Here is a 27,820-nt window from a genome sequence, read left to right as displayed (position 1 = left end):
GATTTCACTCCACTGAGTATATGAAGATTTAGCTTGATCTATGTCCATATTGGCTGGAAGAGGTTTGGAGATGTTAATCATGCCTTCTACACGAGAGGCCTGGATACCTAATAAATGTCTGCTGTTGGTGAATATTATGGAATCTGACAGAAAGGAGATTTCCTGAGGATACCGATTTTGGTCAAATCCTAACTTGCTGCTGGATCGCTGGACAAAGACACTGAGTGGACTGAGCGTGTGCCACATCACCAAGCCATCTTCTAAATAACAAAATCTTATTTTTATTTTTTACAGAAATTCAGATATTCCAACAAATTTCTTTACATTTCCTGGACCTTAAAAAAATTACACACAACTTTTTGGACGCAATACAACGGAACAGAATGAGAAAGGGAGTCACTTTTTTTTTTTAAAAAAAGATAAAAACATACTTCTTATACTTAACACTTAGTGATTTACATGTGTATTACCTATGTACAAATGGTACATCATCAATGACCCATCTTCAGAGCACTGTGGTATGCTAAATTACACTTAGGTTTCATGGAAAAAAATTTTTGAAAAACATTTATGTGTGGATAGGAAGCACTTTTTCATTTTCATAAACACCACTTCTAGTGATGCAGGACTCCCAATGGAATCTGTAATTTACATGGATTAGAGAAAACCAACACCTTCTAATTTTATTGTAGATAGAGAGGTACCTCCCTTTAACTAAAAGATGAATTCTTGAAAAGTTGTGTGTAATTAAATTTAGTAAGTAGGGTGCTTTGAATGCAGTGCGAGAGCTTCTATTTAATGCAACAAGTAACTCCCAGAATGACTAACACTTTAGAGATAATAAGTATTCCCTTAATTTGGTTCTTTAGAAAATCCATAGCTTCGTGATTTGGGGCTCACTCATTTGAGCATACTTGTAATATACTCTTGGCCATTTAGAACATAATCTCCTTCATGGTGTAAAGATAGCTACTACTAGAAACATTTGGCAAGAATGAGAGTGTTGTCTTAATAGAGACAGGGTACGAGACATCGACTCTGATCTGTATCACTTCTTGTCTTACCCTCCATCTGGTATTCCAGTGATGGATGCTAATTTGATCTTAATGTTGAGTCTAAAAATGAAGGCATTCTACACGTCCATGTTTTCTGCTCACGTACAGAACGTGGTTTAGTTCACACCAATTACCCCCTGCATATACATTTTAGCTCGTGTTCATTCTCAAGCAGTTGGCCAGGTCAATATTACATATTTTTCTGTTGTTGCATATTGGCAGGATTTGTGATGAGGGTGATAGTGGGGGAAGCCCGGGAGCAAAAGATTGCTGAAGACAAGTGACCAGTTGTAACTATTTCCAAATGTCAACCGACAAAAAGAAATCTGAGTATTCTTGAAAAAAACCAACATTAGTAAACAAATAGGCAACTTACTCCTACCAAGTTTCTTGACCTGTATAAGTATATATTCATTTATTTCTAAGGCTATTAAAGTATTATTTATTTTGTTAGTACCACTTACTATAATTTAGAAATAGGTTTAATGGAATGATTTTTTTTTTAAACAAAAACAAGTACCTATTAGTAAGGGTAAAAAGGATATGGATTTCTGATGACATGTATGGCAAAGAAATAGAAAAAAAAGGAGGGATTTTAGATGCCTTCTTATGAAGTATATTCAATTCCTATGCATGTACTAGGGAGAATTAGAAAAAGGTATTTATTTGATAGCAGCCTATATATTACATGTGAGCATCCAAGGTGAAAATGAGCTTTCTATATTTTTCAGAGTTCCTTGATACTGTTTCCTGAAGATAGGGATATCTATGTTGCTTGGGAACTTATGATGTTAAGATGTACTTCCTGTAATATACATCTCGATGGAGTTATAGTATATGTCAAAAACACTTTCTCATTAATAACTTGTACAGACAGATTAAACTGAACACAGACTCTGTAAAAAGCTTGAAGTGTTACATCTCTTAACTGAGTAGTTGTAACTAATTACACAGTGAAAGAAACACACGGCAGAGATGGGGAACCAAAGATCATGTGAAAACACGCAGAGGCATTTTCTAAGATGCTTCCTCCATGAATGATGCTTGATAAGCCTCTTGGCTATTGAGATAGGAATAATTTAGGATTGACTGCCTTTTTTCAAATAAGGTTGAAAGATTAAAGCTTTTTGTTTTCCGTTGGATTAAAAAAGGACAGTTTACAAACCTCGGTACATATATATTTTACATGTTAATTCTAGCACATTTATACTCCTCTTCCTTAAAATATTTCCTGAATGTGATTTCTCATGAATGCGGTCTGATCTTATTCGGTGATAGTTTCCAATGAGCTGGTGTTTAATCCATTATCACATCTCCTTCCAGAAAATCACTCCCATCTCTGCCAGTCCAGATTTAGAAAGTGCTTTGACAAGTAGATGGTTCACTCTTGTCCAGATCCGTCTCTGTACTCTGATTTCTCCCAAGAGTCTTCCTTCTTGATGTTGATGTACAAAAGCTCTTATTCGATTTGTTTAGCTGTTACTTGATTTGTTTTGTGCTCATTCTAGAGAATATTGGCTTAGCAGAACTGCAGAAAGGGGCAGGGGGGCAGGGGAGGAGAAAGAAAAAGAGAGAAAGAAGAAAATGCATCATTTTCTGTCGGCAAGATTTTTATGCAGGGTTGTCACAGAAAAACCACACCAGCAAATGGTTCAGATGCACTTTAGGTTTGTTAACAAAGAAGACTGAAAAGTTTGAGGCTCTTGTTCCATAAACAAATAGCATGGTCTTCTGGCAAGGGGCCCCCCATAACCCAGAAATATGTACTCCCCACATTTGGGTGAAGATTACAGGCTGCTTTGAAGGAGCAAGGAAGGATGCGAAATGATCCCAAACATCACTGATTTTTCTGCCTGGCACAGAAAATGTCTCACTGGAGCGTTTTCCTTTTCCTTCCAAGTGTTATTTATTTTACAATCAACATTATAACAGCTGCAAAAGAAATGAGACACCGTTTTGTTCCCATGTGTCTTTCCATTCTTTATCTGAATGCGCCCTTAATTTATACAGTTGGAATCACAGTACAGATGACATTTTTAACATTATATGAAAAACAGCTTTCTACATTTCCACTCTGCAGCATCAGCATCTAATTTCTAATAGCTCCAGAATATTCCATTCCGTTCTCATTTCTTTCACCCCGTGCTCAGTATCCCATCTTGATTGTTTGACGGTTGTCAGATTGTAGGTAGGTTTCCCATTAAATTTTTTTTTTTGAAAATGTTTATTTATTTTTGAGAGAGAGAGAGAGAGAGAGAGAGACAGAGCATGAGCAGGGGAGGGGCAGAGAGAGAGGAAGACGCCGAATCGGAAGCAGGCTCCAGACTCTGAGCTGTCAGCACAAAGCCTGATGCAGGGCTTGAACTCACAAGCTGTGAGATCATGACCTGAGCTGAAGCTGGACGCTTACCCTACTGAGCCAGCCAGGCGCCCCATAGGTTTCCCATTTTTAAAAAAATGTTTATTTTTGAGAGGAAGTGTGCACGTGCACACGAGCCAGGTAGGGGCAGAGAGAGAGGGGGGAACAATGGATTCGAAGCAGGCTCTGTGCTGACAGCAGAGAGCCCAACGCGGGGCTCGAACTCACCAACTGAGAGATCATGACCTGAACCGAAGTCGGACGCTCAACCAATTGAACCACGTGGGTGTCCCAAGGTTTCTCAGTTTTTTGTTATCAAGAGTAAATGTTTTTGCATACAAAGTTCTATTTGTTCTTTAAAATTCTTTCTTTAGGACAAATTCTCAGGGGATACACTGCTTTTCCTCTTCTCCAGCATCGTATTAGGGACTATGCCTGTACTGATACAACTAGACTACAAATAGTACAACCACCTCCTTTCTTTGGATGATCTCCACAGACTTGGGCACTGTTAACCAGGGTGTAAGAGTCCCTTAGAACCTGTGAAGATGGGCAAATGTACCAACAGGCCAGATTTGGGCTGAAAGGAAACAGCCTGCTGGGTTTGCATCACAGAGCACTTGGACACACAAACAGTAAAACAACTGGTCCATTATTCCGTGATAGTCCTCATTCCACATCACAAGATTATAGTTTCTGAATGAGTGCTAGTGAAACCTCTGGAAGATTCTGTTTTTTCTTGGATAAATGCTTATAGTTTTCCAGTACACTTTAAAATACCTTAAAATATCTAGTACACATTATGATTTTAATGAACTTCTCTCCTTGAGAACTCAGTTACTTTAATGAACCCAGACGACACAGGGGACAACTGAAATATGATCCCGTCGTAACGATGATTAATCTGTAATGATTCTCTGAGATTGCATCATGCTAGTAGAAGCCCTATGGAAGGGAATGCTTTCCTCTGATATTATTAAAAGCAGCATAAGCAATCCATGGGTTTCACACACAGCTATAGGTGCTTCTGAGCCTTGAGTGGTCTCTGCTTGCTGCCCTGGAGATGGTCTTGTTTGATAGAATTCCAAGTCAGGTGTGTCGGTCCATAATTCCACTTCTCTAGCATTCTTCACTCTGAATATTTTTCTATGTAAAATTCACAAAGCTCAATGCCTGGGGTTTCCAGTAAGATCTATGAAAGGTGCTCGCTGGGATGGGGGAGAGGAAGGAATGGGTGTGAGTTGTAAACACATGAACGAGAACAGGGTAATGGGTTGTGCGAAGTGGCTATGCATATGGAAGAGAAGGTAGTGATGAGGGAGCATAAGGCAGGCTGAGGACAGAGCACAAGCTAACTCCCCGCCCCCCGACCACAGTGAGATATGTGTGATATTCCTCAGTCACTTCTGACTGTCCAAGAACAAAGGAGAGGAAAGAAAACAAATAGTTAACTGATAGAGATCACAGTCATACAGGATGTGAGTCTCCATCAGTTTACAAATGTCTTAGTAAATTACAAGAAAAAGGCCATCTTATCAATCGCCAAATCTCCAGAAACCTGTAGACTCAGTTTCCTGGAATCCCAACATCACTCTCCCCTCATGTGGGGAACAAAAGTAAGAAGGAAAAGGTAGGTAAAATCAAATTTCTTTATAATCTGCAAATACTTGAGGCAAATTCGGAGTATAACATTTCTCCAGGAACTCCCTACCATCTTAATGTTAATGCCTTACTAGAGGGAAAACAACCTTAGCCTGACAATAGCAAGGCCTCCAGTGTCTTCTGAGCCCTCTTTAGCATATGAAAGTCCCTTTGGAGGCCTCCCTTTTGCCCTTACCTCCCCCAAGTCCAAAGTGTATAATCAGTCACTCTTCACAACCCCAGTGCAGCTCTTTCTGCCCATAGGTCCTATCCCCGTGCTTTAATAAAATTCCCTTTTGCACCACAGGCACCTCAAGAATTCTTTCTTGGCTGTCAGCTCCAGACCCTCTCATCACTCTAAAATCCCATCAGTAGGATATGGAAGTGACAGGGCCATATATGTGTGATGCAGGGGAAGAAGGAGGCAAAGGGTTGTCCTCATTTTCTTGATGTTTGCAAATAAATATATCCCTGATTTCATGACAGAAAGCCTGCTTTGGTGTGAACTATTTCTTGGCATCCAGGAACCAGTGATTCTTCCTTTCCCTGGCTCTAAGCTGTCTAAATTGGCTTTATGACATCACAGTGGGCTGGGAAGAGAGCAGACCACGGAGGTGGGCTGGGGCTGGGGGTGGGGGTGGGCAAAGGCTTTAATCAGCCCCCAGAGCACCCATACCCAAGCCTGAGGAGGAGAAGGACGCTTCCTGTAGGATAGGCATCTCCCTGGGAAGATCCTGAGCCTTCTTGTAAGAAGGAACATCTGGAGCCAATCTCACAAGGTTCCTGTCTACACCTTGCCATTTGGGGTCTAACCTGTCTAGGGGCCGGCCAAGATGAGTCATTCATCACCAACCCTTCTTGGATCTGCTGTGATCTTGGGTCTCCCATATCCTCCATTGTGACCAAATCCCTCATTGGATCCCTCACTAGCCTTACCATTGATTGTTCAACATTTCCTTCTGAAAGCTCTCTTCTTTGTTGACTATTGTTAGCACTGGAACTACACTCCCCACCAGCAGTGTCAACGCTGGGCAGGGAGCTGAGGAGTGAACGGGAAATGAGAGAAGCCACAGAGCCAGGCTGGACTAGGAGGAGGCCAGTGAGGCTCATAGGGTAGAAGATTTATGACCGAGCGCCTCCTGACATTTTGCACACGAGATGCCTCATTTGCCTTCTCCTCGTGCGGGCTGCTGATCATGAGGCGTCCTGGGAATATGTGCTTGGAGTCTGAGTTACTTGGACATTACTAATGCTGTGTATTTTTTCTTCCTAGTGCATGACACCACCATGCAACAGGAACCCCAGGGCACTTGAGAATTCTGCAGACTGCAAGGCTAAAAATAACCAGCATATTCCTTCTGGTGGTGACCGGAATACAAACACTCCCCACACCATATCAGGAAAACACTTTGCTGGGAGTGGTAAAATTAGAATGCCACCATAATGACTTAACTAGGATGCACAGTGAGGAATCTCCCACCTGAAGGCTGGGAAAGGGTTGGCCCTCCAGACAGATTTGGGGAAACCAGCAGGCGCAAGAGGATAAAAGGCAGGGTTTTTTCCTCTCTGGATGTGGCCATTACTCGTTCAGACCAACGACTATGAGATACCGGGGTAATCTGCAGAATTCCGTGGGAGCACTAGTGTGGTTACACTGTGATCTTTGCTTTGTAAAACATCGGTTTTTCCCCCTTTTCCCCGGAATTTTGCTAACATTTCCCATGCACCATGGCTATTGCATAGCTCAGGGGAGGCAATTTAAAAGATGTCATATTCTCCCAGGTTCGTACAGAACAGGACTGAATAAATAAGCCATTCAACGCTGCTTTGGATCTTTGTTCAGTCGGGTTTGTCCTTGTAACACGTCATGGGCTCTGAGTTGCCCATGTTCCATTTCTAAAGGGCTCTTTGCAAATCCTTTTCGAAGCTGTCATTTGAATCGCTGCTCATGAGAGCGGCATTTATAATGGCCACATTGTCCAGACTATCTAAATGCTGCGTTGTTGAATTTTCTGTGTGTTTGCGGGCTTTGAAAGGTCTCCTGTGGTCCGCTTCTGCTGATTGTTCCTATCAACCTATTCAATTAGGGCCCGGAGCCCCCACCATCAGGAGAGCTGGGGGGCAGCCTGTCTGAATGAGAAAAACGCTTGGTGGGAGCGGTCAGGCTTTAGTAGAACGGCTTGCTGAATCTTTGTTGTGAAAATGAGGAAGGGAGGCATTCCAGGCCATTTTTTCTCATTGGCTATAGAAGCTTTGCCATTTCTTCCCGCTCCATTGTTTCAAACTGCACCCACCTCTAAGAGAGGCTTCCAACATCCTTCCTCTCTGGGAGGCTGAAACAGCCCCCTGGACATAATATGTCACTATCTGTGTCCGCAGGTGCTCTCCGCGTGATGTCCTCCACGGTGGGCACATTAAAGATGGCTGCAGATTCTTTACCTTTCTTCTCATTGAGAGGTGGCCTCTATGTGCCCCTCCCTTTGAATCTGGGCTTTAAGAGTACTGGCGGTTTATTTTTTGTTGTAGTGGCAAAAAACACATAAAATAAAACTCCCCATCTCAATCGCTTTGAAGTATACAGTTTGGGAGTGTGGAGTACCTTCACATTGTTGTGAAACAGATCTCCAGAACGTTTCCATCTTGCAGATCTGAAACTTGACACCCATTAGACAACAGCTCTTCTTTTCTCCCTTCCCCTATCCCTCAGTAACTGCCATTTTATTCTTCTTCTATGAACTGGACCACTTTAGATAGCTCCTACGAGTGGAATCATACAGTATTTGTCTTGTGACGGGTTTATCTCATTAGTCTAAGGTCCTTAAGGTTCATCCATGTTGTGGCATGTGGCAGGATTTCCTTTGTTTTTAAAGACCGAGTAATATTTCATTGTATGTATATGCCACATTTTATCTATCTACTCACTTGTTGATGGATATCTGGGTTGTTTCATCTTTTGGCTACTGTGAATTTGTGCTGCTGTAAGCAGAAAGAATTAGGGGTCTCCGGAAAAAGAAAGATGAGACCTAGCTTTTGAAGGGGTTCAAGCTAGCCGCCCCCCCCCCCCCCCCCACTTTGTGAACGTGCCACTTTGGCATGGGGATTATTTTGAGCTGAAGACACTTGAGACTCTGTAGGCTCAAGAGAACATTTTGTCCCTTCCTTAACCGCTCAGAATCTAAATTGGGGGTCTTTCCCAGAATAAGCGTTTTTTTTTTTTTTTTAATTTTTTAACGCTTATTTATTTTTGAGACAGAGAGAGACAAAGCATGAACGGGGGAGGGGCAGAGAGAGAGGGAGACACAGAACCGGAAACAGGCTCCAGGCTCCGAGCCATCAGCCCAGAGCCCGATGCGGGGCTCGAAGTCACAGACCGCGAGATCGTGACCTGAGCTGAAGCCGGACGCTTAACCGACTGAGCCACCCAGGCGCCCCAGAATAAGCGTTTTTAACATAGATCAATTTTATCTGAGTGACCCATCTGTATGGTCACTTAAGGCAAACATCTAATTACCAAACATCTGCTCCTTCTTATTGCCCTGTATGCATATTCCTCGGATATTCCAGGCCCCTACCCCCTTTTCCTTAGTTCAGAATGACACACACCCCATTATGCCTGACTGTCTTTGGGATTTCCATGTCTATGTGGATCCCTGAGCATACATCTATGAAATTTGATTTTGTTGATGTGGATTCCCTGCATACACCTATTAAATTTTATTTTCTCCTGTTAATTTGTCTCATGTCAACTTGATTTTTGGTCCAGCTACAATGACCTTTGAGGGGACAGGAATTCTTGCTCCTGACACTTTCTTGACATAAGAAAAGTCATTTTAGACCCCTAACTATTTTGTGATCTATGCTTGACCAGCACTACCTGCCCAAGCATTCTTGCAGAACTTTCTGGGTTATGTTAAAATTGTAGAAAAATAGACTTTAGTAGGTGATGATTTTAAGGGAACAAAAGAATGTAAAAACAAACAGCCACTACCAGGCCAGAAGAGAACCTAAAAAAATTAACCTAACACACATTCTTGAGTTGTTTTTTTGCAGTATTTAAACCCTTTGAGGACTTGGAACACTGGACTAATTCCAGTCAGAGAATTAATGATGCGGACCCTTGCTGGCCTTGCGATTTCAATCACCTGGGACTTGGACTCTGTTAACCTAGGGTAACTTTTGACCCAATTCCATATGGACCACTCCTTTGCGAAGCCCTTCCATGCACATACCCTTGGCTTAAAACGTCTCCAATTTTGTTGTTCAGGGAGATACTACTTTGGGAAATATCCCTGGTGTTCTTACTTGTTGCAAGTACAACCCTTCCTTTTCTCCTCCTTGGCTTTGGTTGTGTCCTTTGGCTCAACACCTACCAAAAAGCAACACCAGTTTTGGGGTATAGTGCTATAAATATGGATGTACAAATACCTCTTCAAGACCCTGCTCTCAATTCTTTTGAATATATAGCCAGAAGTGGGATTTCTGGATCATAGGGTAGTTCTATTTTTAACTCTTTGAGGAACTTCCATACTGTTGAGCTATCTTACAATCCTACAGAGTGCATAAAAGTTTCAATCTCCTCATGTTTCTCTGACACTTATTTTCTATTTTTTTTTTTTGAAAGCCGTGTTAAAAATAAAACCACAGGCCCAAAATGGCATCAGTTAGTTCTTTTTAAATGTTTATTTATTTTTGAGAGAGAGAGAGAGCATGGGCGGGGGAGGTATGGAGAGGGGAATGGACAGAGGATCCAAATCAGGCTCTGCACCAACAGCAGAGACCCTGATGTGAGGCTTGAGCTCAAGAACCCATGCGATCATGACCTGAGCTGAAGTCTGATGCTCAACTGACTGAGCCACCCAGGTGCCCTGGCATCAGTTAGGTTAAGGCCCCAAGTCAGTAAACCAAGAATTAATACTTCATCTAATTGCAGTTTTTTTTTTCATTAAAGATTTTATTTTTGGGGGAGCACCTGGGTGGCTCAGTTGGCTGAGTGTCTGACTCTTGATTTTGTCTCTGGTCATAATCTTATGGTTCATGGGTTCACAAGCCCTGGGATGGGCTGTATGCTGACAGCATGGAGCCTGCTTGGTATTCTCTCTACCCCCTCTCTCTATCCCTCCCCCACTTTCTCAAAATAAATAAACATTAAAAAAATAGATTTTATTTTTAAGTAATATCTATACCCAACATGGGGCTTGAACCCACAACCCTGAGATCAAGAGTTGCACACTCCACCAATTGAGCTAGCCAGAAGCCCCAACCTAACTGCAATTTTAACCTTTAATCAGTCAACATGGGAATTGCCTGTCAGCAGAAGGGAATTTACTGATAGACCCCTTCTGTTCCCGTTAGGAAGGTGACCTTGCCTAAAACAATGGATTCTTTGCTAATAATTTCCTTTTTCCTGCTCTCTCTCTTTAAAAACATTTTCTTTTCTGTACGCTTTGGAGTTCTCCTCTACTTGCTAGATGAGATGCTGCCCAACTCATGAATCGATTAATACAGACAATTAGATCTTTAAAATTTACTCAGTTGAATTTTTGTAATTCAACAGTAGCCATCCTAATGGGTGTGAGGTGATATCTCATTATGGTTTTGATTTGCAGTTTTCTGAGCATTAGTGATGTTGAGCATCTTCTGACTACTGGCAAGTTTTTTTGTTTGTTTGTTTGTTTGTTTTTTAATGTTTATCAAGTGGGGAAGGGGCAGAAAGAGAGGGAGAGAGAGAGAATCCCAAGCAGGCTCCGTGCTGTCAGCACAGAGCCCGACAGGGTGGTGGTGGGGTGGGGGGGGCTTGAACCCACCAACCGCGAGATCATGACCCGAGGTGAAGTCGGATGCTTAACCGACTGGGCCACCCAGGTGCTCCTTTCCAACGAAACTTTGACAAAGTTTTAAGCCGCTAAGTTTTGGGAGAGTTTGTTAACACAGCAACACATAACTGGAACAGCGGGCAAAGCCCTTTTCTCCAGTTGTGGTTTAGATTTGCTGTATTAAGTATTCTGTAAATGACACGTGTGGCTGGACGGCAGGCACAATACTCACAGGTCAGAGAGAGTCCTGCCATCTTTGACTTGTTTTTTCCTTCCTGACACTATTTCTAGAGAAGCAATACCTCAAACCCCAACCTCCAGTTTATTGTTCTATCCATAGTCTCTCTTTGGGCAATCATTAGTTTGTCCCTTAACTGGTCTAACTGCAGGGGGTTTGAATCTGTGCTGAAGGTAAATGCATGCTCACAACATACTCTGGGGCTGAATTCAGAAAAAAATCTAATACTGATTTTGGTTGCAGTTTGATTACCACTAACTTTGTAAGTGATTAGAGGGTTTGAGTTTGTTAGAATTGTTTGCTGTGTAATTGACCAGTGGGTTGATGAAAACCAGGGTCTAATTCATCTTTACTTGCATGCCACCCTCCCAATCATCAGCCTCTACCAGGACAGTCCCTAACCCTGACTGCAGTGCTGCAGGAACACAGCTGGATAAGAAGCCACCTGCCAGTTACCAGTCTATCCATGCTCTCTAATGTCTTCTTACTCTAACCGGACAGGCAACACCAGTCCTTCTTTCTGGGTGCTATAATTTACTTTGCATCCAAATTTTTATTTGGGATTGAGGTAGTGCATGTGGCTGTGTCTGCCTGGAGGCATCTGTAGTTTTAGTGATCGCTGCTGAGGCAGAGGGATGGGGAGCCGGGAGAAAGGAAAGAAGGAAAAGGTACAGGAGTTGCCTCTCATCCGTGGTTTCACTTTCTGTGGCTTCCATTTCTTTGGAAGCAGATGATTGCCCTCTGACATAGGGTCAGGAGGTCAATCATGGCCTAACACTGGGTCACAACGGCTGCGTTACTCATGCCACTTCATCTCATCATGTGGGCATTTTACCAGTTTTCATCATCACAAGGAGGATGAGTACAGGACAACACGATACTCTGAGAGAGACCACATTCACATAACTTTTATGATGTGTATTGTTATAATTATTCTATTTTATTAGTTACTGTTGTTAATCTCTTACTGTGCCTTATTTATAAACTTTATCACAGATATACAAAATTAGGAAAAAACATATATATGTATTTGAGGGTTTGATACTATCTGTGGTTCTGTGGTTTCAGGCATCCACTGGGGGTCTTGGAACATAACCTCTGCAGAGAAGTGTGTGTGGGCGGGACTACTAAATTATAATCTTTGGCTCTTTTCAGGCAGGACCACTGACTGTTTACCTTTGTAGAACAGAAAGCAAGATACAAAATGGAAATAACTTACTCCTGAAGTTACCACTCTCCCTGTTAGAGTTCATTCTGGTTTCTTTATGTTATATTGATAGTTTATTTGCTTCACAGAACTGCTCACAATCTAACTATCCACCTATTTTCTTGTTTTCTATTCTTCTCCCCTCCCCCCCATATTAGAATGTGAGCCCAGGCTCTCAGGACCTCCTCTGTCTTGCTCACCAGTGTACCTGTAGCTCTTAACTCAGAGCCTGATCTATGACAGGTGATCAGTAAATACTTCTGAGCCAATTATGAAGGGAGATTTCAAAATGCAGCCAGCAAGCCTTCGGGAGGCCAAAAGGGAGAAGGAATTTGTGCATTGCAGGAACCATGAATTGCAGGAACCATGAACTTCTTGCCAGCCGCAAGCCCTCAGCCTGGACTTAACTTCCTCCTCACCATGAGACCTGAATCCTGAGCATTCTTCCAAAAGGGACCAACTAATCGACTGGTTTCCATCCTTCATTTGCATATTATCCCAACCAATCCTAGTTAACCTACTTTCAATCTCTGTTTTGTATAGAAGACCTGAATGAGAACTGGACCTATGACCTTTAGGCTTTACAATTCTGCCCCTTCTGTTGTCTACCTCAGAACAAGAGTCAGGTTTCCACCCGAGTCTGTGTCTCCTGAATTGCAATTCTTTTTTTTTTAATTTTTTTTTTTAACGTTTATTTATTTTTGAGACAGAGAGAGACAGAGCATGAATGGGGGAGGGTCAGAGAGAGAGAGACACAGAATCTGAAACAGGCTCCAGGCTCTGAGCTGTCAGCACAGAGCCCGACGCGGGGCTCGAACTCACGGAGTGTGAGATCGTGACCTGAGCCGAAGTCGGCCGCTTAACCGACTGAGCCACCCAGGCGCCCCTACTGAATTGCAATTCTAATGCCCACATAAATGCCTGTTGGCTTAAATCTTCAGGGAATTCTTTCTCGGTTGACACAATGGAGAAGTTAAGAAATAGAAAAGGACTCCTCTGTCCCTGCTAATAATCCAAGTCAGTGCTTCTCAAACTTCAATATGGCTAAGAATCACCTGGTGACCTTGCTAAAAATGCAGGTTTTGATTCAGTACAACTGGGGTGTATAAAGCCTGAGACTCTGCATGTCCAACTATCTCCCAGGTGATGCCAAGTGACCCCCTGAGTCAGAAACTATGTCCCCTTCATCTCTGTATTCCCAGCTTAATGAGGCGCTCGGTAAACCATAGGTGCTCAAACACTGTTAAAGAAATGAATAAAACCAGACCAGGCATAGGAATCTATGAAAAACCTGGCCAAACAAATCTTTAGCGACTGGCAGAGGTACTCAGTGACCTGCAAGCTCAGTGTGGACTTGTAGAGGCTTTCCATTCCTTCCGGCACCATGAAGGAGCAGAGGTGTGGGAGGGGCCCTCTCCTCCTGTGCCCTGAGCCCACAAGATAGAGATTTTAAAACTCAGCTGTAAATATACATTTATGTGTGTAAAGAGGTATCTGGGAAATCAAAAATGTACAATCTGAGACAATCCTACCACATTTCGTTCCTTTCTTCCTCTAGATTCTTAAAACAAAACACTTTTATATTCTCTGACTTTCTTGTTATCTCTTTTTTTAATTTCCTACCTCCTTTTCGATACGACATATTGATTTTAACACAGGAAAGATATTTGCTAAAACTGTTCTCCTGGCCAAGATCTTCTTGGCTGAGGAGGGGCAGAAAGTGACATAAGGATCAGGTGCTGATAATTCTGTGCTATTCTTGTAGGCAGCAGACAATTGGACTTTGATATCAGGCACGAGGCTTTCCTGTGCGACCTTTTCTAGGAACTAATTCATGAGAAGGAATTTTGATTGTTAATTCACGAACATTTCTTTTTTTCCTCTTCTTGGCCCCATAAAGAAATACCGTAGATTCTATTACACACCAAGAAAACAGGCGCAATTCCTCGGTAGATGTGTTGACGATAGAATGCTTGTGTTGATGTATTAATCCCAATAATATTCACCGTACAGTTTTAACATGAAGCCATTCCATATTGTATACAGGCTGAAAGGCTTTTACTAATGAAGCCCCCCAAAAATATGCCTGGCAGAGTAAGAGTGAAGCATCCTGAATTCTCAATGCACTTCACAAGAATACACCTGGTGTCAATTTTTTAAAAATCTTTAAAAAATGTTTTTTAATGTTTATTTACTTTTGAGAGAGAGAGAGAGAGAGACAGAGCATGAGCAGGGGTGGGGCAGAGAGAGAGGGAGACACAGAATCCGAAGCAGGCTTCAGGCTCTGGGCTGTCAGCACAGAGCCCGACGTGGGGCTCAAACCCACAAACCGTGAGATCATGACCTGAGCTGAAGTCGGATGCTTAACCGACTGAGCCACCCAGGCGCCTCATAACCTGGTGTCAATCAATATTAATGTGCCATCCCCAGTTTAGTGACTTCTACGTGATCTTCTGAAATTTTTCATGATTGGTTAGCCTTTCCATTTTATGACCTAGCTCATGACTCACACTTCACTATGTGGTCATGACATCCTTTAAAAATATAAACAAAAGCAGGGTGCCTGGTGGCTCAGTCAGTTGAACATCTGACTCTTGATTTTGGTTCAGGTCATGAGCTCACAGTTTTGTGAGTTTGAGCCCCACATTGGGCTCTGCTCTGACAGTGCGGAGCCTGCTTGGGATTCTCCCTCTCTCTCTGCCCCTCCCCTGCTCACGCTGTCTCTGTCTCTCTCAGAATAAATAAACTTAAAAAGAACTAAATAAATAAAAGCAAAACCTAATCGAGTATTACCACACATGAAACTGCAAATCATGCAACCCAACTATGTGTTGGCTTCACAAAATAATAAATTTGTCTCTGTTGACGTTGAATATTCAGCCTCATACACTTTCCTCTAAGCTGCTTCTCCTTCCTGTTCAGGGAAAGATTGATAATTTGCATCATTTTCCTGTTCTTTGCTTCTGTCCATACTTCTCTTCCCTGAGGTGTGCTTGCTCTCTCTCTCAAGGTCAAATTCACAGGTGTTCTCTTCTCCAAACACTATCTTGAGAGTCAACTGGCCTTCCTTGATAATATAAATTTCCTCATTTTCTTGGAGGCATATCGTTTATTGATTAAATGTATGTGTTCTGAAGTCATTTTCTCTAGCTTTGAATTCTAATTCCACCATCTCCTGGTTTGGTAATTTTAGAGAAGTTCCTTAGTCCTTCTGTACTTCATTTGAAGGCTGTCCTGAAGACTGACCAAGATGATGCTTATAAGGTTTTTAGGACTTAATGGGCAAACCGTGCAAACAGAAAGAGCTCAGTAAATGTTGGCAGGTTGTTTTTTTGTTTTTGTTTTTGTTTTTTTATGCACAATAGTTGGGGCACCTGGGTGGCTCAGTCGGTATAAGTGTCTGACTTTGGCTCAGGTCATGATCTTATGGTTCATGGATTCGAGCCCACATTGGGCTCTGTTAGCACAGAGCCTGCTTTGGATCCTCTGTCTCCCTCTCTCTCTGCCCTTCCCCCTCTCTCAAAAATAAACATTAAAAAAAATGCACAATAGTATAAGTAGCACTCTGTCATTCCAGAAATACTACACACACACACACACACACACACACACACACACACACACACACCAACAGTAAATCATGTAAGCAGTTACTTTTCCCTGAAACAAGATGGCCCCAGGGTTCAGACTGGGGACGATGGCCACAGACTGTCTGGGTGTGGACTACAACTTCACTACCTATTGGCTCTGTGACCTTGAGCACAGGATCTGGCTTCATTTCCTCATGTGTACAATGAAGGTAGACAAGCCTTGCATACAGAGCTGTTGTGGGCATGAAATAAGTTACCACATGGTGAGTACCATGTTAAGTATTTGCACTGTTAGTTGTTATTGCAATTGTTATTGCTGCGAAGTGGAGTTTTACTGGGTCCCCACCTAGCCCCTCACTCTACTTTTCTTAGAGGATTTTGAAATCTTGCAATTGCAAATTTTCTCTGTGTCTGAAACGTGTGTAAATCTTTTTAGAAACTAAATAAGGCTCTTGACAGCTTTAGGACTCAGGAATGTCTTTCTCAAGGACAGGAGCCATGTCTCTGAAATGTAAACAGCAAGGGCGAGCACTGTCCTGTCTCCCGGTTTCTGTGGGGGTAGGGGGCCTACCTCAGCAGCACCTGCTCTACGTTGCAGAACTACCTCTGTCATAAAGGGGAGCTTGTTTTTCCTGTGCATAAAACCAGTTAATACAGATGGTCACCCTTAATTAACCGCTCAATCTAGGGTGAACCATCTATAATCAATGGTCTTGAGGACTAGTTACCATTTATCCTGACACCATGCATGTAATGGGTTGTATCTGCGTGGCTATATAAAAAGGTGAAATTTCACTCTGTCTTCGCAACCTCTTAGCAGGCTACATGTGCTGTGTGTCACATTCCGGTTTAATGCTTATTCAGTAGTAAAACCCTTTTCTTTTTCTACTACTGTTATGAAGAAATTTTCTGGGTTGGGGGAAGATCTTGTTTTTAAATATATTACCTGAATGACATATATTGATATGTCCATATTTGGGCATCAGATTGCTTTATTTAATGCCTGTACTCTTTTAGCACAGAATTTATAAGAGGAAAGGGACTATTTTAAATGTTTTATTTATTTTTGAGAGCGAGAACGTGAGCAGGGGAGGGCCAGAGAGAAAGGGAGACAGAGGATCCTAAGCGGGCTCTGTGCTGCCAGCAGAGACCCCAATGCAGGGCTCGAACTCACAAACTGTGAGATCATGACCTGAGCCGAAGTCAGAGGAGGGGACTATTTAAAAAAAAATTCTTAGGGGCGCCTGGGTGGCCCGGTCGGTTGAATAACTTTAGCTCAGGTCACGATCTCACGGCTCGTGGGTTCAAGCACCACATTGGGCTCTGTGCTGATGGCTTGGAGCCTGAATCCTGTTTCGGATTCTGTGTCTTTCTCTGTCCCTCCTCCATTCACACACTCTGTCTCTCTCTGAAAATAAATAAAACATTTAAATAAATAAACAAATAAATATTCTTAGAGAGTGCTAAAATCAGTGTTATCAGAAGGGATTTGCTAATTATTACCTAACAAAACCCAACTGATGCTCTCTTGTCTTCTTTCATATTAATCTACAGGCTTCTGTGAAATTATGGTAAGGCACCACTCTTCAACACCTCTCGCTTGTTCTTCAGGATATGGACCTATGGGCTTGAGTGAGACTTTAGCAGGCAGAGAGTTCAGGATCACAAGGCTTTACATTGCCATTATTACCACAAATAATAGCCCTGATCCTAATTATCCATGTGGGTTTTTGCTGTACTGAAGTAAGACATTCAAGTATGATGTAAGCTTCCTCTCTAGACCAAAGGGAAGTAGGCTATGGAGTCTAGAAGGCAATCAAGGTCTAATCAAACATGTGCACGTGCATACACACACACACACACACACACACACATTCACTGTCCCCTTTAGAGAAGTAGCCAAGAATGAACGCATTTAGTAAATATGTGATCCATCACTGATTGGCTGACATCGGTTAGCCATGAATGACAGAATGGTAAGGGAGAGCCACAGATCAGTTGGAGTGCAGAGTTTTAGGGCTTTCTATAACGCAGAACTGAATAGGTCGTGCTCTGTTTAAAACTTTTCAGGGGAGACTCTTTGCTAATGGAATGGATCTTGTAGCTCAACATCACTCACGAGGCCTTCCATGGCCTTTCTTCACAGCTCCAACCTCCCCTCACTGGTTCCTCACCTCAGACTGTGCTCCCCTCACTTAATGTGACCTGCAGGTCTCGGAATGGATCCTCCTGTCTTTCACCCCTTCTGCTGGAAATGCCCTCCCTCCATTTTCAAGCTGCTGAACACCCTCTCATGTTTCAAACCTCATTTCAAGTCACTTCCCTGGAAGGCCCACAGGGTGCCCCAATCATCCCTTATCAGAGCCTAGTCCTTCAATACAGTGGGCACTGTGAGTGCAAAGGCCACTGCTGGTGAGCCTGTGTCCCAAACACCCAAGCAGGGTTCAGCATATAATAGACGCTCAGCAAACTTCTGGTGCTTCTTTATCTTTTCCTTCCCTCTTTCATTTCTCTCCTCCCTCTTTCCCTTCCTTCCTCCCTCTCTCCTTCCCTTCCTCTTAGAGAGAGAGAGAGAGAGAGAGAGAGAGAGAGAGAGAGAAAGAGAGAGAAAGAGAGAGAGAGAGAGAGAGTCTTAAGCAGGTTCCACATTCAATGCAGAGCTTCACAGGGGGCTCGATACCATGACCTTGGGATCATTACCTGAGCTGAAGTCAGGAGATGGACACTCAACCCACTGAGCCACTCAGGCACTCCAAACCTCTGGTGCTTCTAGAAAACAGCCTTACGCATAGTTATGGAACGAATCATGTCCCCCAAAGTTCACATGGTGAAGCCTTAACTTCCAAATGTGACTATATTTGGATAGGGCCTTTAAGCAGGTAATTAGGGTTACATGGGGTCACAAAGATGGGGCTCTGATCCAATAGGAATGGTGTCCTTTTAAGAAAAGAAAGTGACACCAGGGGCATGAACTGCATAGAACAAGGTCATGTAGGGCACCTGGGTGACTCAGTCAGTCGAGCGTCCGACTCTTGGTTTTGGCTCAGGTCGTGATCTCATGGTTCGTGAGATCGAGCCCACATTGGGCTCTATGCTGACAGTGCCGAGCCTGGTTGGGATTCTCTCTTTCCCTCTCTCTCTGCCCTCCACTTGTGTGTGCTCTCTCTCTCAAAATAAATACATAAACATAAAAGAAAAAAAAAGAACAAAGGCCATGTGAGGACATAACAAGAAGATGGCCATCTGCGAGCCAAAGAGAGAGGATTCAGGAGAAATCAAACCTGCTTGCACCTTTGATCTTGGACTTCCAGGCTCCAGGGCTGTGAGAAAATTGCTGTTGTCTAAGCCACCCACTCTGTGGTACTTTGTTATGGCAGCCCAAGCTAAGACAGGTATCCACAAATCCATCCTTTTGTTTTTCTTTGTTGGCAGGTAAGCACTCTGAGGACCAAGGAGATAAAATTTGCCCAAAGTCATCCAGCTAGTTAGCTGAAGACCTGGATTAGAATTCTGGGCTAGGGGCGCTGGGGTGGCTTAGTCAGTTAAGCTGGTTAAGCATCCTATGTGGGCTCAGGTCTTGATCTTGCGGTTCCTGAGTTGGAGCACCGAACCCAGCTTGCTGCTATCAGTGTGGAGCCTGTTTCAGATCCTCTACCCTACCCCCACCCCGCCCCTTTTCTGCTCATTTGTCTGTCTCTAGAAAGAAAGAAAGAGAGAAAGAAAGACAGAGAGAGAGAAAGAAGGAAAGAAGGAAAGAAGGAAAGAAGGAAGGAAAGAAGGAAAGAAGGAAAGAAGGAAAGAAGGAAAGAAAGAAAAAAAGAAAGAAAGAAAGAAAGAAAGAAAGAAAGAAAGAAAGAAAGAAAGGAAGAAAGAAAGAGAAAGAAAGAAAAAGAAAGAGAGAAAGAAAGAGAAAATGAATTCTGGGTTACACTAGTGTTCTTTCTCCACTAGGTTTTCTGTTTTTTTCCAGAGCAAAACTTTTTTCAAGTTACTCTTTTAGGAATTCCAGTTCTAAATATGAAACAGAATTGAGGTCAGCTGCCTCCGCCTAGGGCTCAGAAGCCACCCTTCCCAGGTTTTCCCCTACTTCCCCGCCCTCCTCTGTATTGTACCTCAGCAGCTTTCTAAGGATTCATGGAATTGAGTTTGAAAACTATTGCTGTACCCCCATGCTGCCTCAATTACATATACAAAATCATAAACCTTCCCAATTCACCATGTTCTCTCACACGGACATAAAGCATTAAAAACCTGATGTGAAGTAGCAAAGCCCCCTGGGTCAGCAGGGGACAAGGTCAGATGGCACAGAGAGTGATGATTACGGTTCCAGAGAAGGAAAGACCACTGCAATTGATTTGACTCTAACCTAGGGAGATGATAAAGACAACTGCAACAGAGAATATAGAATCATCCAGAAACCAGGTGTGTCCCAACCATGGTCTAGGATCCATGGTCTAGGTTTCAGTAAAGCTGCTTTGGTGATTATTGGGAGAAAAAAAGTCCTATGGCCTTAGAGAGCCCTGCCTCAGACCTGGACTTCTGTAAATGGTGTATGGCCAAGGGCACTGCTTCTCCAGATGTGGCCTCTGGATCTTCTTGGATCTCAATCACTTGGGTATTTGTGAACATGTAGATTCCAGGATCTTGGCTTGACTTAATCCCCAGGTGATTCTTGTTTACATTCAAGTTTAAGGTTGTTAGCACCTGGGCTTTGGAATCTTCAAAAAGTTGGAATCCTGGGTCAGCCACTTTCTAGACGTAGCCAAGAAATTTTACTTGCCGTAGCTTTGGCTCATTTGTGAAATGGACATTGTACGTATTTTATGGTGGTGTTTGAGAAATCAAGTTCAGCATTGAACACTCAACTGAAAAAGATCTTAGTTCTAAGAAGTCCAAATAGTTTCTAAGCGCTTATTTGGAATTAAGCACTTTAAAATAACTCTTGAGGGTTTTATGGGCACTAAGGATGATCTCCAAGTGCTGGAAATACAACTCCATTTTGGGGAAAGTCTTTGGCTTGGGGGAGGAGGGAATGCCCAACAGATTTAACCCCAGGGGAGGACTGTTTACTGTTTAATGGATGTGATCATAATCTGAGTCAAATCGTGTCCCCAGTAAGGACATCTTCCTGACAAGCCTAGAAATCAACTGTGATCCTTGCTTTCCTGTAAGAGTATTGGCTGGGATTTTAAGGTTTCTCTATGATGATAACAGTTACCTTTACTGAGCACCAACTGTAGGTCAGGCACTGTGCTAAGTACTTTATGCACATTATGGTGTTCAATCTGCACAAGTACCCACAACTGGCAGGTAATCTCATGAATTCCATTTTGCCAATAAGAAAACTAATTCAAGGGTTCTGACTCTGGGTAGTATTGTAAGGATAACAAATAGCAAAGGCAAACAGGATCCTGCTCTGATGTTTTCATGAGCATCCTACTTTGATATTACTTGCCTAGACAAGTCTGAGTCTAGAGATAGTCTTGCCTGTAGCTCCGTTCCTTTCTCTGCCTTATACAGATGAGACAAGGGTCTCAAATAATACCAGGTTGTGAGCTTGAAGTCCAATAAATGGCATTTAATGAGCATCTGTAAAATATGCTCTGAATATACTATGATAAAAATAGGATAAAGTTGTACACATAAAATTATTTATCATACCAAAAAATCGCAAATAACCTTAATGCCACAAATACAAGCTTGGATAAATAAGTTGTGGTACTTTCATAGAGCAAAAAATGAATGTAGGGGTACCTCGCTGGCTCAGTTGGTGGAGCGTGTGGCTCTTGGTCTTGTGGTTATGACTTTGGCCCCGCATTGGGTGTAGAGATTACTTTAAAAATAAAATCTTTATTTTTAAATTTTTTTAATTTTTATTTTTGAGAGAGAAAGAGAGACAGAGTGTGAGTGGGGGAGGGGCAGAGAGAGAGGGAGACCGTAGAATCTGAAGCAGGCTCCAGGCTCTGTGCTGTCAGCACAGAGCCTGACTTGGGACTCGAACTCACCAACTGTGAGATCATGATCTGAGCCGACGTTGGACGCTTAACCGACTGAGCCACCCAGGTGCCCCCCAAAATAAAATCTTTTAACAAAATTAAATAAATTGAATGTAGATCTATACTAAATAAGTAACATCCATAACATATTAAATGAAAACAGGTTATAAGTGACATCCATAACATATTAAATGAAAACAGGTTATTAATAGTGTGATCCTATTTTTGAAAATGAAATGTTTATGTACACATAGAAGAAAATATGCATCGACCCCATGATATGCTAATTAAGTTCTGAATGATAGATTTAGGATGTTTTTCACTTTCTGTATTGTCTGATTTTTCTTTTTTTTTCCCACAGTGAGCTGAGCATGCGTTATTTTTGTAATTAGGAAAAAAAGCACTATTATCATTTTGAAAATTAAATGCCTTGGAAAGAAAAGGAAACTAAACATTCTGCCATCTTCAATGTCTCCATGGATTTGTGTTGTTTCTTGAAGAGGGTGATTAGGAGATGGTCTGAAAAGTGAGTACAAAGAAGGGATAGCCATGCGTGTGTTTGTAAGCATGCCTTTTAGCACCTCCACATATCCTCAATGCATTCCTCAATTTATCGCTTAATACATTCCTGTTAAAAGAACATGCATTGAAAAGAAAATCTGTGATCGATACACAAAGTATTGCAAAAAGAAGAACACTCTCAGAAGGACTGGAAGAAGTCCTAACAATGGGAAAGAAAAACTTCCCCTTTCTTTTTCTCAGATTCCTGGTAGCAGGATTAGCTTGTATTGCTAATACGAGTCTAGCAGATGGATCTCAGAATCAAGGCAAAGCAGGGCAGGAATTGAAGTCACTGGGAGAGCTGCACCCCCCTGCCCCCGCCCCACCCTTGGCAGACATTTCCCAACAACCTGTCCACACTATATCTCTTTTCTTCATTATTGTTGCCTTTGGTGGCTGTCAGAGATAGGAGGGCTGAATAATGCTCCCCACAGAATATGCCATTTCTCCTTTGTCCGTTGCTTGTTCACTGTAATAAGACATTATTCTTCCACAGATAGAGAACAGGTTCCTGGCTCTTAGAAAGGCTTCCCAACCTCCAACCAGGCTATGATGATTTTATTTGTGATTCAGGGGAACGGCTCTTGGCCAGGACAACAGAATGCCAATCCAGGGATCGTGCAAAACAGACTCTTAAAAACAAACAAAAGAAGACAAACCCAAAACTCCTCCAGACTCTTACTTTGGCAGTTGGAGATCTCTGATAGGAGAGGAAAGTTGGGGTACAAGCAGGCACAGCACCCGATCAGCAGAAAGGATCGACAGATTTGTCTTTATGGCTGCACCAGGTGCTTTAGCAACCGTGGTAGACAGAAATGATCTACCATGGGACATTAAAAAAACTTAAATCAACATCCAATGACCACCTACTCTGATCTGAGGCACTGAGCTGGTGGTGAGCTTCCTGGCGCCTCATCCTGTCCTCACCAGCCAGAGGCAGGAGAGCAAGAGCAGCACCCCCTACAGGCCTTCCTGGGAACCACGTTCAACCTCGATTTCAGGTAAACAATGGAACAAAGTACAAAGGCACTCATTCCCGCCTCAACCTGGTTGGCTGATGAGGCAGTGTGGGCAGAGTAAGGTTCTGGCTGGTCCCTCTGTGGCCTCTGGCTTGAAATCTCTTCCTTCCTGCTAGCAATATATCTCCGCTCTGGGCAGTGAGGTTCTCACCAGGCAAGTGTTCAGAACGCACTGAGCGAGTGGGGAGGCACCGACTGTCAGTTCTAAAGGGACCAACACAGCCAATTTAGGGGTATCGTTTCAGCCCCTATGTGTAAGCCTCAAGCCAGGAGCGGTGGGCCGGGACTACTCTGGAGGCGGCAATTGAACATTTACCCCTGAACTCTAAGGAGGTTGTAATGCAGGGAAGGAAGTGGAGGGGACCCAGATTAAGAAGTAGGTCTAATGGCCCGTGACTACTTAGAGCCTTCCTTAGGGTCCCTGTTCAGCTCTGCAGGGGTAGGGCAAAGGGATGCTTTTGGCACTATTCTGCTGAGCTGTGAAATATTCCTTTTAGATGTTTCCAGAGCCCAAGGACTGAATGAGGAGAGAAGGGAGAAGGCAAGAACACCTTTTGGAAATACAATTAGGACTGCGCCTTCCTAAGAAAAACTGATTGAACTTACGTAGCTTTGAGGTGGGTGCAATAAACCAGGAAGTGTGTAGCAGCTTGAATTTTTAAATTTCTATTTTTTCAAGGCACTATGTGCATCTTGTTAGAAAAAAATCAAACCATGTGGATGGTCCTGTGATGAGAAGAACTGCCTCACCTTACCCCTTCTCTACTCTTACCCCCTCAAGGAGACACTCTGTTTTCATAGCTTCCAGTTTTAGCACATAGCTACTTCAAAAGTCGAAATAATATGCTAATATCCCCCTATTTATTAATTTGTCATGTTTAGACAATATCTATCGAGTCTCTTCTAGAAAAGTGAGAATTTGGCTCCATTCCTCCTCACCTCTTTTCTCTCCCAATTTTTAGTGGGCTGCCTTTATGAGTTGAAATAATATGTATACTTTTGCCTGTTTTTCTTGTTCTGTTTCTGACTTTAGTCAGATTCAAGTCGTCTCCATTTGAGGTGAAGCTATCATGTATTTAAAAAAAGAGACAGTCCAAAATGGAGCCACTTGTGCTAAGCCCAAGTCACCAAAGACATGATCCCTAACTTCATTTCAGTTTTGGCCTCTTCTAGGAGTGGAATCTTAAACCTGCCAATCTGGAATTAACTGGTCAGTACTGGTGAGGTAATCTGCCTGACAGACCCTTTTTGGCCCCTAAAGAATGGTGACCTTGCCACAAACAATCTACTTGTTGCTAGGAACCTCCTTATTCTGCCTCCTTCTCCCTATAAAAGTCTTTCATATTGTATAGCTCTTCAGAGCTCCTTTCTGTCTCCAAGATGGGATGTTGCCTGATTCATGAATCATTGCAGCAAACCAATAATATCTTTCAAAATACTTAATCATGTTTCTTAAAAAATATTTTTTATTGCTTATTTATTTTGGAGAGAGAGAGAGAGAGACACAGTGTAAGCGGGGGAGGGGCAGAAAGAGCAGGAGACACAGAAGCTGAAGCAGGCTCCAGGCTCTGAGCTGTCAGCAGAGAGCCTGACACAGGGCTCGACCCGGGGCTCGAACTCACGAACCGTGAGATCATGACCTGAGCTGAAGTCGGATGTTTAACCAACTGAGCCACCCAGGGCCTCTGAGGTAACATTCTTATAGAATAAGTAAGATGGTCACCTCCCTTCAATTCAGCTACTTCCTACAAAGGAATCATTTTTGCTTTTTGCTTTGCTCTACGGAGCACCTACTGATGTTGCCGCCGGTGGCGGTGACGCCCATCTTTGTGGCCACCATTTATGGGAAATGGCTGCCGGCCTAGCAAGCTTTGCGTGAAAAGAGAAAATACTACAAATTTCTTTAAGACACAGGAAGAAATCCACAAAGCTGATTCTCCCATCCACAGGTAAATGTTGAGAGTAGTAAGCTGCTTTGTGAGGCTGCCCTCACAAGCAGGGCAGGGGAAGGCTTCCCTTCCCTTGACCCCCCGAGACCCAGGGAGGCCTGAAAGAGTTTTAATGTGATTTCTGGAATGTGCTTAACTTTAAGAGCGGGAGCAGCTGAGCCCCTAGGAGAATCCCATTAATGTAATGTCGCAGTAGAAAAGCTTCCTATTGCCTAATCTCATTAATTCTGTTTTATGTACAGTAAGTGGTAAAAGCTGAGTTTGTGACTTGGTAATTGTGAATACATAATTTTTAAGTGCTTAGCAGAATAAAGAAGAGCTTTTCATGTGTGCAAAAAGGGGGTCCAGAACTCCAGAAATGACCACTTATTGAAATAGGGAATGAGGGGTGCCTGGGTGGCTCAGGCGGTTTAGAGTCCGATTGGCTCAGGTCATGATCCCGCGGTCTGTGAGTTTGAGCCCTGTGTCGGGCTCTGTGCTGACAGCTCGGAGCCTGAAGCCTGCTTTGGGTTCTGTGTTTCCAGTTCTCTCTGCCCCCCACCCACTCACGCTCTGTCTTTCTCTCTCAAAAATAAACATTAAAATAATAATAATAATAATAATTAAAAAAAAGAAATAGGGAATGAAAGTGGGGCATGCCTCATCTTCGAGTAGCCACCATAAAATAACCCAAGGGTGAGAGGAAGAGAGGGGCTAGTAACCCCATTCTTTCCTCCAAACTCTCCGAATAAATAGGACCTTCAATGTAGCCTGAAAACCATGTCAGCACCCATCCTTACATGTGTAGTTTTGCTTCATTCATTTAACAAATATTCACTGAACCCAGTTGATGTATCAGACACTGTTCTAGGCACTAGGTGGCAGGCAAAAGAGCCTAAGTCCCAGTCTCATTGAGCTTACATTCAAATGAGGAGATAAACAACAAGCGACTACATGTATACTATAATATACCGAGTAGTTTTAAGTGCTACGAAGAAAAAGAAACCGGGGTAAGAAGAGAGTTGCTCTTTGGGGGCAGGTGGTCAGGGAAGGGTTCTCTGTATTTGAGGGATCTCCGCCTTCCAGGTGGAGCTGTCAGCAAAGGCAAGAGCAGGAGGAAAAGAGGGAAGCCAGGGTGGCTAGAGATGGGTCCACAATGTGGATGGGGCAAGTCCTGTAGGCCTCTACGACCACGGTAAGGTAGTTTGATTTTATTTTTCATGTGATCCAAAGTCATTGGACGGTTGGGAAAAGGGAGGGCGGTGATGAGAATTATGCTATAAGACGTTCAACTGTGGCTTTGTGTGGCAACCAGACCGTAGGGGTACAAGTGGAGCCTAGGAGGACAGGAAGCAATGAAGTGTTCTGGGGGAAAGGCGAGGCTGGCAGGCAGGCTGGTATTTAGTGGTGGAGGTGGTGAGAAAGGGGTGGGAATAAAGATGTATTCTTTTTTTTTTATTAAGTTTATTTATTTTGTGGGGGGAGGGGCAGAGAGAGAGGTAGGGAGAGAGAGAGAATCCTAAGCAGGCTCTGTGTTGCCAGTGCAGAGCCCCACACGGGGCTAAGATGCATTCTTAAGGTAGAAAAGCAGGATTTGCTGATAGGCTGAAGTGTGAGTGAGTGAGAGAGACAGAGAGAGAGAGAGGCAGAAAGGCAGAGAGATATTGATTGATGGATGGATGACTCCAAAGCTTTTGATCCATTTGGGTGAGTGGGGTGCTATTTATAGAGATGGGGAACACTGGGGGAAACATTATTTTGGAGAAAAGTCAGGAGTGTAGTTCTGTACTTGTTCAAAGTGTGAGCCGCTATGAGACATCTAGGTGGAGATAAGAATCTGCAATGAGAAGGATCTAGAATGCAAAGCAGAGGTGAGGACTGGAGATACCATGCTCTAACCCACTGAGCTAACAGGCCCATCTGGAGATTCATATTTAAAACCATTTAGACTTCACTCAGGAGCTGTGAGAGGGAGGCGGGAAGCCCAAGGGCAGGGGTGGATGCCAGACCCACCTTTAGAGGGAGGAGGAGTGGTCTGGGAGCACAAAGAGGAACAAGGGCACTACTGCTCTGTTGCAGCTTCATATTAAAAAATTAAACTGAACAGCAAATAAAATTGAAGTCTCAGTCGTGACTGTCTCTGGAACAGAGTGGAAGGGACAGCAGCTGGGGCCTTTTTCCATCAGTGCGTTCTGCCCTTCCGTGAGACTGGAGCACTGGATGCTGTGGAGGGGAGATATTTGAGAGGGTTCTTCCTGTTCCCTCTCCCCTTCCCCTGGCCCCACTCCCCTCCCAAACCTTCCTCAATTTCCCATTCTTCTTCCTTTGCCTTCCACTTCTCTTCCTCCTCTTTTCCCTCCTCTCCAGCAGCCAACAAGGCAGGCACTGAACTCCAGGTGGAGGAGGCTCCACC

General features: G+C 43.2%; 1 protein-coding gene and 1 long non-coding RNA gene across 4 annotated transcripts in view; one reads left to right on the top strand and one right to left on the bottom strand.

Annotated features, from left to right (window-relative positions):
• Positions 1-261: 261 nt before the first annotated feature.
• Positions 262-27,820, bottom strand: part of LHFPL3 (LHFPL tetraspan subfamily member 3) — a 584,503-nt gene continuing 556,944 nt past the window's right edge. For all 3 annotated transcript variants that reach the window (XM_040472874.1, XM_040472875.1, XM_040472873.1), the window contains one exon: positions 262-2,583. Coding sequence is in view for 1 of the 3 variants with exons in the window: in XM_040472873.1 (XP_040328807.1) it covers positions 2,555-2,583 (29 nt within the window). In the remaining 2 variants the exon portion in view is untranslated. The remainder of the gene's footprint in view (positions 2,584-27,820) is intronic.
• Positions 5,698-6,885, top strand: LOC121028853 (uncharacterized). The gene is made up of 2 exons (XR_005789464.1): positions 5,698-5,834; positions 6,329-6,885. It is a non-coding gene; the product is annotated as an uncharacterized LOC121028853 (long non-coding RNA).

This window comes from Herpailurus yagouaroundi, unplaced genomic scaffold (genome assembly GCF_014898765.1).
Source record: "Herpailurus yagouaroundi ecotype Mexico unplaced genomic scaffold, PumYag 100, whole genome shotgun sequence".
NCBI lineage: Eukaryota > Metazoa > Chordata > Mammalia > Carnivora > Felidae > Herpailurus > Herpailurus yagouaroundi.
Note: the sequence above shows the minus strand (reverse complement) of the source record. Positions and strands in the feature narration are given on the sequence as shown.